At 39.9% G+C, this 19,618-nt stretch overlaps 1 protein-coding gene across 25 annotated transcripts in view; it reads left to right on the forward strand.

The window, feature by feature from the left end:
* Window positions 1-19,618, forward strand: part of DMD (dystrophin) — a 1,191,992-nt gene that overhangs the window by 1,146,679 nt on the left and 25,695 nt on the right. For 20 of the 25 annotated variants that reach the window (XM_049835325.1, XM_049835324.1, XM_049835302.1 and 17 more), the window contains 6 exons: window positions 2,078-2,189; window positions 7,221-7,357; window positions 8,145-8,183; window positions 12,793-12,858; window positions 14,185-14,250; window positions 17,334-17,492. In XM_049835325.1, the coding sequence (XP_049691282.1) occupies window positions 2,078-2,189; window positions 7,221-7,357; window positions 8,145-8,183; window positions 12,793-12,858; window positions 14,185-14,250; window positions 17,334-17,492 (579 nt within the window). Of the gene's footprint in view, window positions 1-2,077; window positions 2,190-7,220; window positions 7,362-8,144; window positions 8,184-12,792; window positions 12,859-14,184; window positions 14,251-17,333; window positions 17,493-19,618 lie in introns of those variants that run through there. The other 5 variants (XM_049835303.1, XM_049835321.1, XM_049835319.1 and 2 more) reach the window with 3 other exon arrangements.

The raw sequence follows: 19,618 nt of genomic DNA on the forward strand, positions 1-19,618 counted from the left end.
ACTGCTTGGTGGATCAAGAGCTCTGCTTGTTTCCAGGCAAATCATGCACGTGATTTTATGCATGCTGTTCAGGGGAAAAATAATTGTGATGGACACAAGGGAGAGTTACACCTAGACTGGGTACAGTGATGGGAGAGTTGAAGAGAACAAAAATCATCTACCAGTTAAGATATGGCCCTTCCTCTGTGTCCAAGTCTTTCCATGCCTCTACAAAAGTATTGGTGGATTGCACAACTAAGACGACTCGCTTTACATTCAGTGTGTCCTATACGTGCAGTTATATTTTCTGAATTGGACCCTAATGAATTGCTTTCTGTCATGGTATAAAGCAAGGAAGTGCCTTGAAAATTCACAGACATGTAAAGCTGCATGTTCGTTTCTCAGAGAAAGAATGTTGCTGGTGGAACATTAACCTGGAGTGGGGGAAATGTTGCTGGTCTATTTAAACATCTGGGTTGACACCATGGTTACTATGGCAATGAATAAGTCAATGTTGTAAAATGGCTGTGTGGTGGTATGCCTGTTGAGAATCCACTTAACTGCTAAGTAAATACTCACTTTCAATTATGCCTAGGCTTGTTTTGTCACTTCGCTTCGCAATAGCTGCTTTGTATGGTTTCTGTCCTTTTTATGCACAGTCTTCTTTTACCATTGGCGTTTCTCCTTCTATGGTGTTGTGTTGTTTACAAAGAGCTTTCTGTAATTTTGTTTCTAAAATCCAGATAGACAACAGCAGCAAGCAGTACCACATAGAAAAGCCATCATTTTGCTCTAACCTGGGAGACCATGAACATGGCTTTTATGCGTGTAGTGGGGCTGTGCTTTCTGCTATGCAATTTCACAGGCGGTGGGAAACGGCAGAAATAATGAAGCTGTTGCTTTGTTTTGAATCTGAGTTTTTCTTCAGTGAGGCTGTTCCTCTAATCATCCAAATTCTTCTCCTTCTGCTTTTATTCCCCTTCGAATATCTTAACAGGGAAATGATAAATGTTACTGAGGAAGAGTAGGGATGTGAGTAGTTCAGCACATCCATGAAGTCTAATTTTCCTGTTCCCAGATACAGTTTATGAACTACTGAATTACTTACACGGTTTTGTATAAACAGCCAAAGACAAGTAGGTGGAATTGAAAAATGCAGCACTTGGAAAATCAAAGGATGGCAAGTGAATGGATAGTCTGTAGTGAGCATTGAGAACTCGGGAAGTGGACACTGGAGCTCTGTGTTTGCATCTAATTTTACTTGACTGATCTCATCTGTCTCTTAAATTTATATAACAAATCTATTATCATGATAGTAGAATCTGTCTGTCACAGATTTTTTCTCTGGCTTTGCAAGTCATTGAAACCCTGTGTACACACTTGACAAAAAGATACTGTATTGGAAGGCTTTTAGAAAGCTAATACTGTGCGCCTCAGTACGTGTAAAACAATGTTCTTTTGAGGTCATTGTGACTGAACTGCTTTGCGTATTTGGAACAAGACAACCCTTATGCCTCTGGCTCTTTCAAGCACTTCAGCATAGCAGATACAACAGTTAGCTGCCTCATAGAGCTGACGAGATTAAATAATAGCCCGAAAGTACATTCAGAGTTTTGCATGGGTGGAATACCATACAGGAAAATTGTTTTGATAGAGGTGCTAGGAAGGACACAAACAAATTCCTGCCTTGTATGCAGCACTTAGGAGTTTTTTGGAGTGACTTCTTGCGGAGGACATTACTTACTTGAATTTTACTTCCTCAGGACATTCTGTGTTAGGAATCATGATGAAGAGCAAAAGAACTGAAATCAGCATTATGTATACAAAAAGCGTGGTGGTGTCTTTCGCGTGTTAAGAGAGAGTGATTGTGTAGAAATCTCTGCTGTTGCCCAATGTTAAAATTTTTTTGAAGATTCAGATCTTTGATAAACATCTGAGGCAGCAATACCTGTCCCTCGGTGGCAGAGGAGCATTGCCTGGCATTGCACACTGTGTGACATCTCAGGGAAGAGAACTTACTAATGCAGATTTGACAAGCTGATATGAAGCATTCACATACAAAGCTCTGAAGCCATGGGTTTTTTTCCTTCTCTTTCAGGTACAGAAGTTTAAAGCACTTTAATTATGACATCTGCCAAAGTTGCTTCTTCTCTGGCCGTGTTGCAAAAGGTCATAAAATGCACTATCCCATGGTGGAATACTGCACACCAGTAAGTAGCTGTTTTACTGACCCTTACTGTCCCTTCTTATGTAGAAAGGAAAAACTTCATGTCCTATGTGCAAGGTAATGGAGCATTTGGGTGGATTTTCTCCCCACCCCTAATTAAATCGCCTTGTATATACTAAACATGCCAGCAATTTCTGATGCTTAGTAAAGGATACTCCAATGGTTTGAAGTAAATTGAAGTTCAGTGTTTGTACAGTGCTGTGTTGTAATGTATTATTGTGTGCTAATGACTTGTTCCATGTTCAGCGCCGTAGTTCACTCTATGGATCCAGCAGGAAGCCTGTGATTTGTGCAAATACTTGTTTGTATCTTAGGTTGCAATGTTTTCTCCATATCAGTATTAGATTTTTCTTCCTTTCCTCAGTAAGTTGCCGCTTTCCTTGTTTTCCCTGCAACACTATGATTGCATTTTTAAGTTCTTTACTATTTATATTGTACGATCACTTGATGACATAAAATACCAGGGAAGTTCTCAAGAGTAGCAAGTTAGATTTCATTTCTGAAGACTGGAAGCTGGGGTGTTCAGTGCAGCACGATGCAGAAGTGCTGCATTGATGATGCAGTGAGGGTCTTCACCCTTGTTTCACAGCTCTCAAAAGGATCGCTTTTGCGTAAACATTTCTTTCATACCAGACAGCTGGCAAAGGAAATCCATATTACTCGCTCAGTGTGCTCCTTTTTCTTTTTGGCCCCTCATGACCAGCGCAGAGGAGCATAAATTAGAGGATCTCTCAAGCTGTCCATCCACGATGCAGCACAACTGAGCTTTCAGCTGCCTTTGCTGTTGTTTGTGGTGGTCTTGGAGCAGTGCACTCTCTGGTTGTCATTTCCTGGTGTGATGGGGTGTTCCCTAGTCTTATACTTTCATCTGCTGGTCAAATACAAATGGTGAAGATAAAGCATCAAAATTATGCATGGGCTAGCCTCATAAAATTATATGAATGGTCTTTACATCTTCACCCAAACAAAAAGGCATGGCCAAGATGAAGTAAAGACTCTCAGCTTTTCTTAGAAACTTAGGAAGGAGAGAGAAAAATTTATTCCCCTAAAATATTATAGTAAAGCAAAACCAGTATTTTTGTTAGGTTTAATTTATGGATTTTTATTTACATTACCTATCAACTTTTACTGTAGCATTTAAGTGGCAGTATTTAATCTGAATTTCTGCAAGGGCAACTAATGTGCACTTGCTAGCTTTTTGTCAGTATGCATTGGCTGCTGCTTTTCAGCGTCATCCCTCAGGGGTTGAAGTTACTGGAAAGGGTGATTTGCCCGAACTGCTGCACAATTCAGAGGGAAGTGCTGGCGCTGCCTGGGCACGTCTGAACAGACTTCTCCATCGCAGACATTCCTAGAGCAGACTCTGATGATCCCAGTTGTAGGCAGAAGGAGCAACCGACCGTGTTAGAGCATTCCTTCCAGCTGCTGCCGAATACCTACCTCCTTGCTGAATTGGCTGCGGTTTTGTTTTGCAGCTTGCCGCTCTTATTCTTGCTAATAAGTGACACGGGAGGTGTGTGAATGGTGCATAGAGTGCACAAACCAGCATCTTTCTACTATTTTCTTAACCTGTTCATAAGATGTGTTTTCAGGAGAGAGAAATGATGAAGGATTATGAGACACCCCCACACCCTGCAGCAACTCATTGCGACATGGGGTCCAGCAGGTTTCTGTTCTCCCTAAAAATACCGATTACTAATAGGCAAACACAGTGGTGAACAGAAAACCTGCAGCCGCGTCCAGATTGCTGGATCAGAATAAAGAACCATTCACAGCCAGTACATTTTTTTGTGAATCCTGAACTCCAGCAGCCCGTGCTAATGTGCCGTGCTTGGCTGCGCCAGCAGCCAGTTGAATTAGAGAAGGATTAACTGGGGCGGGGGGGGGGGGGGGGGGAGTGAATGTGACGCACAGCAAGCCCTGATCTTTTTTGTGTTGCTGCTATTGAAAAAATAAACGCAAGTACCGTGTGACTGAACAAGACATCCACTGAAGCTATCATGTCTAGTATGTAATTGTTTTCTAAGTGAATGAAAAGGGGGTTACAGGTGGCAGAGCATTTTTTCCTCTTCCTCCAGACAAATCTCTCACCTTAAAATGCATTTTGGCAGACAGAAGACATGTGATGCCTTCTTTGATATATCTTTGCAATAGCTAGGTGTACACAATGAAGTGTTTTGATATTTTTATTCCCCCTCTGTCTTACTTCCAGGAAATTTTGGAGCACTGCAGTCTTTAATTCTGCTTAGGGGAGGTTTGAGAACTCATGCTAAATATCTGAGGGATGTGATAACTTTTCCTTTCCTGCAAAAGGTTGAGGCAGAATAAGGGCAAGGCAGTTCCCTAATTTTCATTTAGACAGAAAAATTGCAACAATTATTCCTGAAAGCAACACAGCTCAATTTATTGTTCAGAGAGGTGACTTCTAAAGAGGTTTCAAATAAAGCATAGAAGACAACTTTGAGACTGGGATTTAAATGTAGGATCTTTTTTCTGTTTGGGTTTAACGAACAGTGACACACCAGCATAAACCCTACCTTGTTAGAAGGAAGCATGTCAAAGCAAGGTACCTGTCCACAGGTAGTGTTTACAGTTGGGGCTGAGGTCTGGAATGGGGGCTTGGCAAGGTACTTTCTTAAACTCAACTGGGAAGAGTCAGGTGGTAGTCAGATTATTCTTAGGTGAATGAGAAGAACTATTTCTTAAGAAACAGGTTTGGTTTTGGAATAGTTTTGGAACATGCTTGACACAGCTGCCTATGTATTGCTTTGATTTAAGAGAGCTGGGCTGCTGAAACTCCACTGTTTCTTCCTCATAAACCAGTTCTGCTGAGAATTTTGTTTTCAATGGTTTTACTCTGAAAATTATGTGTAATAAAACATCTGTGGACTAAATCAGAAAGTTTGGCTGAAAATAGCTTCAGTTTATCATTTTGTCCACATAATAATCACATTTTCTTTGCCTTTCTTGTGTTCCTTGAACATTTTATAAATGGCACTTGGATCATATGAGAGCTGTCTGGTGCTCCTAATTGTCACTAGAAGACATTTTCTTCTTGGGATTCTTGCGCTACCAGCTAGATCAGGATGTTTCTGTGCAAACACACCATTTTACTGTTTGGTTGTCATGCAGAAAGTTCAGGGGAGCAAGGTGGGATAACAGTCCCAGAAAAGTCGAAGCAAAGAATGTTTTATTGTTAAACGTACTTCAGAACACTTAATCCAAATTACAGTCAAATGCAGTGGAAAGCGTTCACAACATTGAAAATAGACAAGGCAGGAATAAATGGTTATAAATGACACAGGTGAACAAACTGGGCAGAAAGCTGTGCTTAATCCACTTATACCGAGACTAGATATTAAAAGTTTTGTTCTGTTCCCACCTGATGTGCTCTGTGTGCTCTCCTGATGCCGACCTGGTTAGGGGCTCTCCTAGCAGGCAGTGCGGATGGCATTCAGCAGAGGGAATTCCCTCCTGCTGGGGCATGTGAGGTCACCTCAGTAAATCCCTTTTCCGGAGTCCACTGGGTGGTCTGGGCATACTTAATCCCTCCCTTCCCCAAAATGTCTTTCCTTCTGATGTATTGAGGAAGTGATACTTAATATTATTGAGAATTATCTCAGTTTCTTGAAAATGCAGATGCTGCTGTAGTGGCTTGTAGGTTCTGCTGTGTCACTTCTCTGCCAGTCATTGCTCACACTGAATTTTCCTACCAGACAAACTGACTGGAAAGCAAGCCAATTTCTTTCCAGATTTACATGAAGTTTGTAGGTGTCGTGAGCAGGGATAATACTTCTCCTTTCTGTTAATGCATTTCAGTCTTTCTGCAGATTATTTTTCAAGGCATCCTTAATTTTTCTGCCCAGGCAGTTGTTAAAAATATATACATCTGTTTCAGCAGCTCTGTGAAGGTTGGCTTGACTGATAGGTCCCAGCACCTCCTTCCTCCCTAAATAGAAGGCATAGAACTCGTTAAAAAATGTCAGAAAGATTAACTTCTCCGTCATTTCTTTCCTTCACATTAGATACACTGGAGAAGCAATATCATTATATGGGTCAGGAAGAATTAATTTTACTGTAGAGGAGCAGAATTTCAGAGTTGAGTGTCTCTGCGAGGTGCAGAGAAGGGAGTGCAGCCTGACTAAAGTAACTGAAGTCTTCCATTAAATTCTTCAGAAAATCGTCTGACTCTTAATCAGGCTCGCAAGAAGTCTTGCATCTTCCCAGCAGACATCCTTTGAACTCTTCCTGGCTCATTCTGGTCTTTAGGAAACTAATTCCACTTTGCACTCCTCTGCTGGTCTCTGCAGCCGCAAGGAAAGCTGACTGCAGGCGAGGGAGTAGAAAACTTTGTGCAAATCGTACTATCCTCAGGGTATTGATCTTAAATGCTTGCTAGCTTCAGATTAAACAGGCGCAGGAAGAAATAACTGATCTAAGAATTTTCAGCAGCTCTCACCTGCTTTTTGTTTCTCTTTGATCAAAATATTAATGGCAGAGGAGTCTGAGAAGGGAAACTGGCAAGAAAACGTGCCAAGAGTACAGGTCTGACTTTCGTGGACTGACAAGTCCATGAGGTGTTAAGTGATGAGTGTGTGGCAAGAGTCAGGATCCAGCCACTGAAGCCGCTAGCTGGACACATGGGCCAGCTGTATGTCCTCCGTTACAGTGCTGAACAAAAAACAGGCAAAGAGTCCCCTGAGCCAGATGAGGAAATGACAAATTCTTGTCTAATGATTGCTTGTCCTCTTGACATCACCTGAGATGAGGCATGAGCCTGTCAGGCGGTTTTGGAGCTTCCCTTTTTCCTCCTTCCTCCCCAGTAGCAGTGTCACTGTGTAGTACGTTGTAAAGTGACAGTGATAGATAAAATGTGCAGTTCTGGAGGTCAAGCCGTGGGCAGCTCTGCTTGGTGTGGCCACAGCTCTTCCAAATGACCCAGCAAAGGAAGAGGCAACCGAAAATCCGTAAAAACCTCATGAAAGATGATTTCATTGTGATTTGTGGCTTTCAGACGACTTCAGGAGAAGATGTCCGTGACTTTGCCAAGGTACTAAAAAACAAATTTCGAACAAAAAGATACTTTGCAAAGCACCCACGAATGGGCTACCTGCCTGTGCAAACTGTCTTGGAGGGAGACAACATGGAAACGTGAGTAGCTCTGAAGTGTCTAAGTAGCAATTCATTTGGTATGCTCTTTGAGCTCCCCAGCTGGTGCCAACTCCCCTCACTTCCTAAATGCATAAAGCCTCTTTATTTCTTTCATTTCTGTTAACCTTGGCTGGCAGGAAAACACAAGCTGGGATTCCAATTGCCATTGCCTTTATCTGTTTTCACCTGTCCTTATACAGGAACTTCAACTTGAGTTAGTAAAAGAATAACACTTACCGTCTTACTGACAGCCTTATAAACTTCTAAGTTTGATATGGCAATTTGGAGACTAATGATCTCTTCATTAAATTTTTATTTTCTTCCAAATGGGTATCTTTCCGTGGTTTTATTTTTTTAATTAGGCTACTGTGTTTGCAAGCTTCCCAGCTGATTGCTTCTTTTCTCACCCTATAAATTTAGTCTTATTAAATGGCTTTGATGTCTTTATGGAAAAAAAAAAGCAATAATGATGCACATAGAGAAATCAATGAGTTAACCCAGTTCCCTTTGGTTTTTTTTACAAGTTCAATCAGTTTAATGGCAATTGCACACAGCTTGTTCTCGCGCTCTCTCTCTCTCTTTCTTTTAATTTTAGATTTCAATTTTTTTCTCGCTTTTTGGTTGGTTGCTCTTCACAGTCATTCATGTTGGTCTGTTGAATTTCTGTTTTTTAGTTGTTGTGTTTGGTTTGGTTTTTTTTTTTTTTTTTGGAAAAACCTTTCTGTAGTTATTTTGCTGCTGAGTTTCTTCTGCCTCTCTCTTCACCTCCTCATTTTTTGTCTTGCAGTCCTGTTACTCTGATCAACTTCTGGCCAGTAGATTCTGCGTGAGTACTTTTGCTGAAGTGTGCTGCTGCTGCTACTGCTACTGCGTTCCCTCACTTCTTTTTTTTTCCGTTTGTTTCTTTGTTTAGTTTTACATAAGTTCATTTCCTTCTTTCTTTATGATTATTTTCTTTGGTGCACTCTCTAAAGGAATGTTTTGATCCCAGATTAATAGAATGGGATAAATCCAGGAATTCCCAGCAATCGTGGATTGTGTACTGTATACTCTTTCGAGAGTATGTATTTTCATCGAATTAACAGGGATTTTGGCGCAGTCCTACTAATGCTTATGAGAGTTTGTCGTTTAAAAGCCTGTGTTTCTGAATAAGTGTCGATCCCTCTGAATGTATACTAAATGCTTTTTGAAAGATAGAAACTGAACTGGATGGATTTAATTCGGTTTCAGGAATGACATTGTTTTGTAGATAAAGCTATTTGGTTTTATGATGCGCAACTATGCACACTCATGTGCCCTGATTAATCCGAAGCTTACTGGATATGTTACTACAGTTATTTAGATACAGTAAGATTTGTGAAGGCAGGTTGAAATGGGGAAATGTTTACTGTGGTTTTTTTCAGAAGTTAAAAAAGCAGGATTTTTCAGCTATGAAATTGCACCATTCCTGCACGTACATTGTCTTACTGTTGTAGTAATACCCTCAGCATAAACTAGATATATATATATACTTACCATTGTGGCATTTGCTACTAATAGTGTTACATGGATGATTTTAGAATAATGTTAAATAACAATTATTTTTAATTCACATATTGATAACTAATGAGAAACTAATAAATAGAATTTTATATATTTCTATATGGTGAAATGTATATGGCTTGCACCTTCATTGAATTTTTGGTAGAATAAACAATAGTGAAGTGTATACATTGGAATATTGATTTATAATTTTCATTTGGAGCACAAACCATTGGGAAGTCAAGTGGAGTGCTCTACGTCTAGGAAATTTAAGCAACCAAAAAACACGCCTGGTACTGCAGACCTCATATGGTTGAGGATTCACCCACAGAAAATGCCAAAAGGCTGGAGCCAGACTGAAATAGAGGGGCTTTGAACTTTAGGATGCACTTTGTTTATAAATGCATCTGTGAATGATTGGAGCATACTATATAGTCAACTGTGGATCTAGATTGCTAACCCTTTAGAACAATTGCAAAGTTAATAGTAACATTTAAGGAAAGCTTGGGTAATATGGAATGCTGTTGCTGTGTCTGACATAACATGAAATTAAGCTGCCATAACATGCTTAACTCTAGTTACTTACAGTAATGACATCATGGTATGCCTACACCGATACCTTCACACCAAAGGTTTGGTGTCATATAGTACAGGGCGTTTAACTCACATGTAATACTTAGGAAAACTTGAGAAATCCTGAGAAGCAGGACTTGTATGGAGAGGTTGCACCCTTTATCAGACCAACTCAGGTATCTGCCTGAGTGCAATCCTTTCATCTGGTCTGACAAGAAAGCAGAAAATGAAGAAATGAATAGTGGCTGGAAAGCATTGCTCTTCATTTTGTTCTGCTTACTTTGTTCCTTTCCTTTGTGCTAGACCACCAGCCTTACAGCACAAGTTACTGAGCTATCCAGGTTTAAAGCTGTTTCTCAGTTACAGGGCCAATTCCAACTTTGGCAGTCAAACCTCTTATGCTGGTCGTCATAAAACTTTCCCATGTTTTCTAAGATCTTGCCTTCTTCTGGTGCTTTCATGCCAGTTTTCTGGTAGTCTTCAAAGTACTCCAGAAGAGCATAATCAGGCAACGTTCAGCGATGCCAGTGCTATCCTGTGGTATACATGGTACTGTTTATAAATACATACATGTATATTTTTTGTTAGCAGTTAGTGATTCTGACTGCTTATTATCCAGTATTTTGCAAAGATATTCCGCTTGCCAGGCATAAAAGGGACAGCTCACGCTTTTTGTGAGAACTTGTGTCTTTTTACTTGGACTACGGGCTGTCAGTGGCACAAATGCAATTTACGTGATTCAAGAAGCATCAACTGAAATGCTGAACAGCAAGAAAACTGCCCTTGTTCTGCCAGCCAGGTCTCTGGGGGTGCAGGGAATTGCAGGAGGTGGTATTTGCCACTCAGTCGCCACTTGACTTGACTGGAATTCCCCAGGCTGTTCCTGCAGACCCCAGCTTGAGCAATGCAGCTGTGGAGCCCTTGTGAAGGGGTGGTTATCTTGGCTAAATATTGCTATGTCTCTCAGCCTTCATGCTGCCTGTTCAAACTGATTAGGTGGGCTGAGTATGTGTGCTCAGAAAGGAAAGACAGCGAGTTCTAGCACAGATGGTCGTCTAAGAGTATGTCTACACAACAGCCTGCAATGCAGCACAGTCGTTCTCAAGCTTGCTCACATACTGGCAAAAGTGTACGTCTGAGCAGCTAAATTCAACACAAAGACTGCAGTGCTTCTCAACAGGTTTGCTTTCTTAAGCAAACTTCCAAAAAGCTGTTTGACGTAGATCTCCATTGCAGTGTGTTCTGAAGTCGAGACAAACCTGGAAATGTAGCTTCATGCCCTGCCTGCAGTTTACGGAGAGACAGAATCAAATCAGCTTCAACAAGTTACACAACACTGTGTTGTCTTTAAAATGTGTGTGTGTATATTTATATATAAATGCCACATATAGATATAAAACACACCTTGTTCACTTCTGAAGTTGAAGCTTAGTTTCAAGGCAGCAAGTATGCGATCATGCAGTCAGGCCTGTCTTTTGCCTTGCTCTAATGCCAAAAGGGACATCTCTTCAGTGCCCAGTTGGTCCCAACCAAGTGCTGTACTTTCCTTCGTGTTGGTACAAATACATGTGCAATGCCAGAGTAGGATGGACTAGGAGAATGATCCAGCTCAAAACTAAAGCTGCTTTTAACACAGATTTCCTAGTCTACACAGAGTTATTAGCAGCAACGTTTGTGTGTGTTGAAACCAAGGCCTCTTCTTTCATTGGTAGTACCAGCTTAACATCTACTGTATGTCAAACAAAAAAAAAATGGGGATAACATCAATTTATCAGAAAACTATTGTTATCTTGCTCCATAATCCACTGTTCTAGATAAATTGCATCCTTTCTCCCTCCCTCCCCTTCAGTGTAGATGTTCTTACACAAAATAGGGTATCAAGTTGCAGAGAAGCAATTGCCCATCCTCATGAATCTGCTGTACTGAGGAACTCTCTGAACTGAGTATTTATCCTCTGGTGTGCTGTGGTAATGATTGAACATGTGATGGGTAAAAGTACAGTGGGAGGCCAAAGCGCATTTCAGACAAAATGAGATTCGTGATACTTGGCCTGTAATGTCTTAAAGAAAAAAACTTTGCTGTTCTGTGAGAAGAGACATTAATGATGATGAATTTTGTGTATCCAGCATACAGCTCTATGAATTCGGAAGGGCCCTAATTTCCTTGAGCCCTTTGCAGGCTGATTAGAAAACTGGCAGATGACCAATCTAGTAGATTTACTGCAGGATTATCACACTCCTAACACGGGAGCATTACAAACCACAAGATTATTACAGTTTTGGTTATAACCCGTAAATACAAAACTTACCTGCTCTTGCAATGCAGTGCAATCCCCGTTGGGCAGACCCAGCCTAAACCACAGTATCCAACAATTTAAAATGGGGGGAAAGTCCTTCCTCAGTCAGGAGTTTCAGAAGGAGAGTCGGCAGAGATGAAATAAAGAGAAGCTGAAATTTAGCTAAAATACAGGATTGTCATACAGCTTGGGAATCTGCATCATTTTTTTGTTATTCCAGCACCTCCTGATGTGCGTAGATTGGCAGAGTCCCACATGGCAGCAAAGGGTGCTCTCTGAACTGCGTAGGCAACATAATTCAATGGTGACGTTTTCCAGAGTTGAGGCTGTAAGAAACAATACTCTAATTGATGAGGAAAGTCCCATGAATTGTTTTCATCAACAAAAAAGTGAAGAGGACCTCACACCATCTGATTTGTCAGGCAGAAAACCCAAAATGGTTGACAGTGCCCTCCTGTATAACACACTGATCTACGTTTCAGATTGCAGCTCTGGAAAGACGCTAGGCAAAATCGTCAGTGTCTGCAGTGTGTTATTAAAGGCTCATTTCAGACATTTTATGTTTCTTGTATTTATTTCTCGTTGCTCGTGGAGTAGTCCTTAAGGGCTGTTTTAAGTGGGAAGTGCTGGAAGCAGGCACTGGAGTAGGGCGGGGGGCAGAGGAGAGGTTCCCAGCAGGGCTTTTGCAGCCAGCACAGGGCTGTGCGTGAAACAGAATTACCGATGAAGGAGGCAGGTGTGAAGGGAAAACCAGGATGAACGCTCTTCTAGAAATCCTTTGGAAAAGGGTTCTTCGGGTATTGGTGTGAAGAAGTGTCGTTGCAACAGACGGATTGCAAAATGGTCAAAATCCCCGGTGTGGTACCGCAAAACATTGCACCGATGGCTTGAGGAGGCACTCGCAGCGCCTGGAGTTTTAACTTGCTGTTTATCAAACATAGCGTAAGCATAAGGCATAGACATGTGAGGGTATAGGCATAGCTAAGTGTCTTTTTACTTTTAAAGGGGTATTGTTTGTGATTAATCAGTGTTTTCTGCCTTATAGGCCTGCCTCGTCCCCTCAGCTTTCACATGATGATACTCATTCACGCATTGAACATTATGCTAGCAGGTATGAGACCAGCTGGACGTTAGGCAGATCTTTCTCTGAACAATCATTTTTAACAAAAAAATCCCAAAGGCTAGCTGCTACCTGAGCACTTCTTAAAGAACCATAGGCTTTGGGGTTTTGCTTGCCAGGCTCTGGGATGCAGAGCATCGTTTGTGGTTGCCGTTAACCAGTCTGTCAACTAACTTGCATGCCAGAGCACCTGTGTGGTCAGAAGTGGCCGTTAGGTCCTGTGGGGTCTTCGTTAAGCTGTGCATTCAGGTTGCCGACTTTTTAATAGGGCCTGTAGCGATAGGGCAAGGGGTAATGGTTTTAAACGAAAAGAGGGGAGGTTCAGACTTGATATAAGGAAGACGTTTTTTATGATGAGGGTGATAAAACACTGGCCCAGGCTGCCCAGAGAGGTGGGAGATGCCCCATCCCTGGAAATGTTCAAGGTCAGGTTGGACGGGGCTCTGAGCAACCTGATCGAGTTGAAGATGGCCCTGCTCTCACTGCAGGAGGGGGTTGGTCTAGATGATCTTTAAAGGTCCCTTCCAACCCAAACCATTCTGCGACTGTATGATTCTACATAGGGTTTTGCTTTTAATATGGACCCTGGTGTAATCATACAAATCATAAGAGCAGAAACCTCCAAACTCTATATGAATCTCAAGTACCGTTTTAATGTTAAGTAATTCACCTCGTGGAATACCACAAACAGGATCTTTCCCTGATTTGGAGGATTAAAACAGTCATATATCGCTGCTTTAGTTCACGTAACTGTTTTCATACTGCTCTTAAGAATCAAAAAGTGCATTAATTGTACAAATATGAAAAAGTTTTTCCACAAGACAAGCAAATTTGCAATGGTTGCGGTAATGAAAAATGGTTATTCCAACCTCCTCTTCTCCAAAATCCCTTGATCAGGAGAGGTATTTCTGAATTATGGAGGATGTATAGGAGGGGCTGAGTGTTGAAAACCAATGAGAAATGACTGATCATTACAGTTCTGATGATGACATTGCCAGGTACAAAGCAAGTTCTGTTATCCCCTGGCATCTTAATGCCTTTCTTTGATTGTGGAATTAATCATGAGTTGTGGAATGTAACCTCAGAGAAAGGGTTGAAAACTTAGAAGTGAGTTTAGCCAGGTCATTGTAACAAAAAACCAATCCTTTGCGGTAGCTTATTGTAAAACTTTTTGGTAATCAACAGTGAGCATAAATTAATTTGAGTTTCAAATTCATGAAAAACATCACGCTCTTCAATTCTTTCAGGAATGTTAGAGCAGATAAAGTTTCTGGAAAACTTAATTGATTTTAATGAGTCTTGTTTATTTTTCCACAGGCTAGCAGAAATGGAGAACACCAATGGTTCTTATCTAAATGACAGTATTTCACCTAATGAGAGCATGTAAGTAGCGTATTTTAATATTTGTGACATGTTTTCTTGTGAAGGTTAATAACTTGTAATGAAGTTCTGTAGTGCTGTATTTGCATGGCTGTGTATGTACCACATCTGGTTCAATTTAATGATGTACTCATGTTCTTTCAATTTGTATTGTAGTGTCTAGATTTACGGCTTATAGCTTAACACCAAATTTATGCAACAGATGATAGATACCTTCAGAACTAAAATTACTAATTTCTTCCAACAAATTACTGATTTATTCAGCAAAGAGTTCCCATATTACTTAGAAAAAATGGTCCTTGGTTTTAAGGACAAAGATAAAAAGATAACACTTCTGTCTGTATTGCAAGCTTAATCATGGTTAAATTCCTGTAAGATAGAAAATGACGATGTGGGCCAAGTGTAATTCAAAAGGTTAGTGGGGCTAAACATAAATCTTTGGTCTACAAATACCTGAAATGCATTGCAAGTGCAAGCCAGGAATCCTCACTGTGAAATATTAGAAAGTAGTAAACTTGCTAAGTTGGACAGATCACTGACAAGCATTCATTGTACTACTTTAAATGTAAAGTCATAAATAAAAGTTTTAATTTTTAAATATAGTTCAATCTAATGTCACACTGACACCTTTTTGTGGTTTTCTGACACGACAATATATTTCTCCTGTCTCATGATTTTCTTGATCTTGTTTATTCTCTGAATGAAAGGACATAGAACTAGAAAACTAACTGTCAGTAACGTTTCTGAAAACAGGATGGAAGCACATAAGTCATTGTCATACTTGAAAATTTGGTCTTAGTTAATTAACTGTGTAGGAGAAGCCATAGCGCAGATTCTAAGTCAATCAAATATGAACCTTTTCTAAAAGTGGTTTTTGCTGTTCTACATAATCTCATCATTTAAGGTGTGGATTTTCTTGAAAATTCAGGCAGAATCTTCTCCTGTTTAATTTGTAGCGATCCTTTAAAGCACAGTACTCTGACCAGTTTTAATTCACTTAAATTCAGATTCCAAATCATTAGTATTTTGCAAGGTTGATTGTGAGCCTGTGAGATGTTCTTGGGTAGTAATAAAGCATTTCTTTTTTTCAAAATAGTTTCTCTCTTGACTTGGTAGGATTGTTACCTACCAACTTTGAAAGAAATTCCCCTGTGCAACCCAAGTACATTGTTCTAATGTATTGGTTCAAAAAGGAGAAAGTTAAAGTGACACCTCAAAACTAATGCATACGCAGTGTCAGTCTGGTTTCACACAGTTAATGAAAACTTTGTTTCCAAGTTGTAAGAAAATTTTGTATTGTTATGGGTAGTATTAATGCTAGTATATATGGAATTTCCTGTTGTTCCTGCTCTAATATTTCGGTGTCCTTAGTCACAAAATCATATGTAAGCAGTATCTTTTGTATTACACTTTGGTCTTCCTGTTCAAGTCATTCTTTGGTTAATTAAAAGTTGTATTAGTATGATTCAGCTAATAAGTTAACCACTGACTATCCAGTTTGTTACTCAGTTTGTACTATTAAAATGAAAAGAAATGTGTACATTCTGAATTTTGGAAGAAATGTGATCCAGATACAAATTGCAGCAAAATCAAAGGTCGTCATGAATTTGCAGCTGTAATTCTTTCGGGTTTGATTGTCAGGTTATGCTTAAGTATTATGTGTTGACGTTCTTATGGGCTTTGAATTATCGAGTTTATAATTGAAATTACAGCAATAGATGGAGACAGGAAAGAACGGAAATAAAGAGATAAGGTGTACATTTACAGCAAAATATTTAAACGTGTGGTGTCATTGCAATTATGTATATAAAATGTGCAGGCTGAAAATCACACAAAAAGAGTATGTCTTGCAAAGTAACATTATATTGCAATAGTTATGTCACTTTTTCACTGTTAATTCACTTAAGGTGCATCAGGATATTTATAAACACAAAGCAGTTGTTTGAAGGAAATCACAGTTGAAGTGTTCCATGAAATGTATAAATTTAGGAACTGGCAAGCCTTTAAAATTCTGTTTAGGAAAAAGAAAGGATGCCTGTTGTGAAAAATTAATATTTGCCTTTTATGAACTAATGTTAATGTGCTCTACGTTGCTCTAGCACTCCTGCCATCTGTAAAATGGCATCATTAACATTTACAGAAACAAAATGGAAACAAGGAAATTTCTCATTTTTGAACAATAACAGCTATTCAACATACCTGTTAAAATTATGGATTACAAACATAACAGAAAAAAACTAGACTGAATTATTTTGTTGTAAGCAAGTGCTAGCAGAAAAACAAGATTCATAACAGCAGTGTCACTTTTTTTCTGTCCTTGACTTGTGGTATCAAGAGAAACCTTCCATGGTTTCTCACAGTTACTGCTGGTGTTAGCTGCATAGATGAGGGCCTGCATGTATCTCCTTAGCACCTAAAACACCCACATAATTCTGGGAGGTGGTCAAGATCGTCAGAATTTGATTTGCTTTTCTCTTCCAGCGATGTTTCTGTTTCAAATGCTGGGGAGCTTTGGTGCAATAGAAATAAAGAAAGATCATATTAAAAAAAACCAAAACCAAACCAAACCAAAACAAACTCAGTGAAAAATAATGTAATTTCATTAGGTTAAGTCTATTTTTTTATTTCACCTCGTTTACAGTTTTATAGAGAAAAATAGATAAATAGAGGACACCTTTATTACATAAGGAAGGTTTGTAGGTGTAAAAATAAATGCCTTGCCTTTGCTTGAATGACTCTTCCACAACACAAATCAGGCAGCAGAAGATGGCCTTTTTTATCAAGCAAATTCCTAATTGAAGTTAGGCAAAAGAAGAAAGCTGAGGTCGTCAGCTGTGGCAAAACTTGGCTCTAAGTATCTGAGAGGCAGGGGGGAAGACAGGTGGACTCTGCAGAGACGGAAAATTATCAGAGAGTAAGTGAAACAGTTCAGCAGATTTTGCTTTAAGGTACATTGCTCTGCTGTTTGTTACAAAGAGTTCTCTTTGTAAGAAATGAGAGACTGGGAGTGAATCATCTCCTCATATTCACTGCGAAGTTAAAAATGAGGAAGGGAACAGCCTGTTTTATCCTCTTCTGTTTTCCAGCGATGACGAACACTTGTTAATCCAGCATTACTGCCAAAGTCTGAACCAGGAGTCCCCCCTGAGCCAGCCCCGCAGCCCTGCCCAGATCCTGATTTCTCTGGAGAGTGAGGAAAGAGGGGAACTGGAGAGAATCCTCGCAGACCTGGAGGAGGAAAACAGGTGGGTTATGCCGGCAGCTGCCACAGCCCTCAGGCACATGCTGCAGGGGCAAACAAAAGCTTTCTCTCTATACGCGATGGGGCTGACATCCTATTGTTAACTCGTTCCCGCTTCCAGTGCAGTGACGACTCAGCACTGGTTCTTTCACAAAACCTCCAAAATGGCAAGCTTCAAAGACATACCTGGGTCACCTAGTACTCATGGTGCCACCTGTGACAGGCTCTGCTGGCTGTGTTTCATAATATTTCCTTCTGTTCTACTGTTTTCCTTTATTTCCATGATAGTAATGAGCTTCATACCAGTGTTACTTTATTTTGCTGTTACATGAGGGAAGGGTGTGCAGATTTCTGCACCCCTCTGGAAAAGACAGGTGGGGGTTCTTGGAAAGACAGGCTTTTCTCAGAAAGGTTAGTCACTGGGATACATGAGGTTTTGAAATGATCTCAATTCATATGAAGTAAAGAATCTGGGAAATAATTGTACTGTACAGTTAGATAGAATTCACTTTGATAGCATTTTTAGGGGAAAAATGAGTTATAAAGTTGCATTTTCTTCTGACTAATGAGTACTTCATAGTGGTTAAAAGTTGGGTCATCTTTTCTTTCTATTTGTTTGGTGTTGCTTGTTGCCATTTCTTTAGCCTTTCAATACCAAGTATCATTTACTGCTTTTAATTTCATGTTTAATTGAAGTTATCTTCATTAATCAAAAAAAACCCACTGACTGGATTCTTGCAGCATCATAACACTGCAGTCCTCTTTCCACGGTGCTCTGGAGTCCTGGGCCATCAGCATAAAAACTGGTAGATCTTGACCCTGGCAGATTCGTAATTGCAACTGTGAACTACCAAAATTAGACTGTAAAATAGAAATGATTTAGATCTACAAAAAAAAGGTTTTGTTTGCCTTCTGCTATTTTCAGCTTTTATGGTACAGTCTGTTGCCATTTTCATGCTCTTTTTTCTTGCTTCTTTAAGAGCTAGGTACTTTTCTTTACATTGAGGGTTTAATGCAGTAATCATTTACCTTAGGTGTGTCAAGAAAATAATGCAAGAGTTGGCAATGTCATAGATCTTGTCTCCATGCATGTCTTCTTTGGATGGTACTAATCAATTACAGTGGCTCCATCACACACTTCTTATCAGGAGGATTTGGGAGAACATAGAAGATCGGTAGGCATCAAGGATGAGAAAAGTGTTTCACAAAGAAAGCTGTAGTAAACAAAGCTCTTGCTCACTGAACGGCAGTGAGATTTTGTTTGAAATATACCCTAAACTTCCTACTACATAGCACACAAAGCCCAAGTACTTTCCAAAGTGGAGGAAAACCAGTATTTTGAAATAAGCCATCATACTTTGCATTTTCTGGACTTACATAGTTAGGCAATATTGGGTAATGAGTACAGTACAGATAATAAGATAGCTTAATTTTCAGGGGAGGAGTGTTATTTTTTTTTAACAGCATTAAGTAGTGAATCATGGAAGAAGAAGAAAAATCATAATGCTTTTCTGTCTATATACAAGATAAGCTGCCCACCAGAAAGGAGGGTGGCTTTTAAAGCAGCCTAGTTCTAGATTAGAAAGATGCTATATGAAAACTAGTATAACATGGAGTTAGATAGCTAAATAGGCTAAAAAATTCCTTTTCAGGGTTTATGCCTTAAATGTTAGTACGAGCTTTATTTAATACAACAGCTATTAGCGAGGAATAGCATGTTAAAAGATCTCTGACAAGAATCACACCTTAAAAATACCTGTTTTGAAGTTTGCCAATTAATGCTGAATTAAACAAGAGCTGAGGACTGTAAGCTTGGTTATAGCCTGTTGTTTTCTCATTTGTACTACTGGAGGTACAGTCATGGACGGGATGCCACCACAGGCAACCTCGCCTTTTGTGGATGCTTCAAGTCTCAATGCAGCAGGGACAAAGAGGTCTCTTTCTGTAGGACAGCATGGAGGTCACGCTGCTGTGATTTTCATTGATTATGACAAAATCATGACTTTTGTCTCTGCAATCTGCTATAAATAACTCGTACTTAAAATGTGAGGTGGATGCTCAAAACTGAACAAGTTCTTGTTGTTCTGGTAGCTTGTCACGGCCAGATAACTATGATTTTATGGAGCAAAC

The sequence above is a fragment of the Accipiter gentilis genome, chromosome 32, assembly GCF_929443795.1.
Source record: "Accipiter gentilis chromosome 32, bAccGen1.1, whole genome shotgun sequence".
Lineage (NCBI taxonomy): Eukaryota > Metazoa > Chordata > Aves > Accipitriformes > Accipitridae > Astur > Astur gentilis.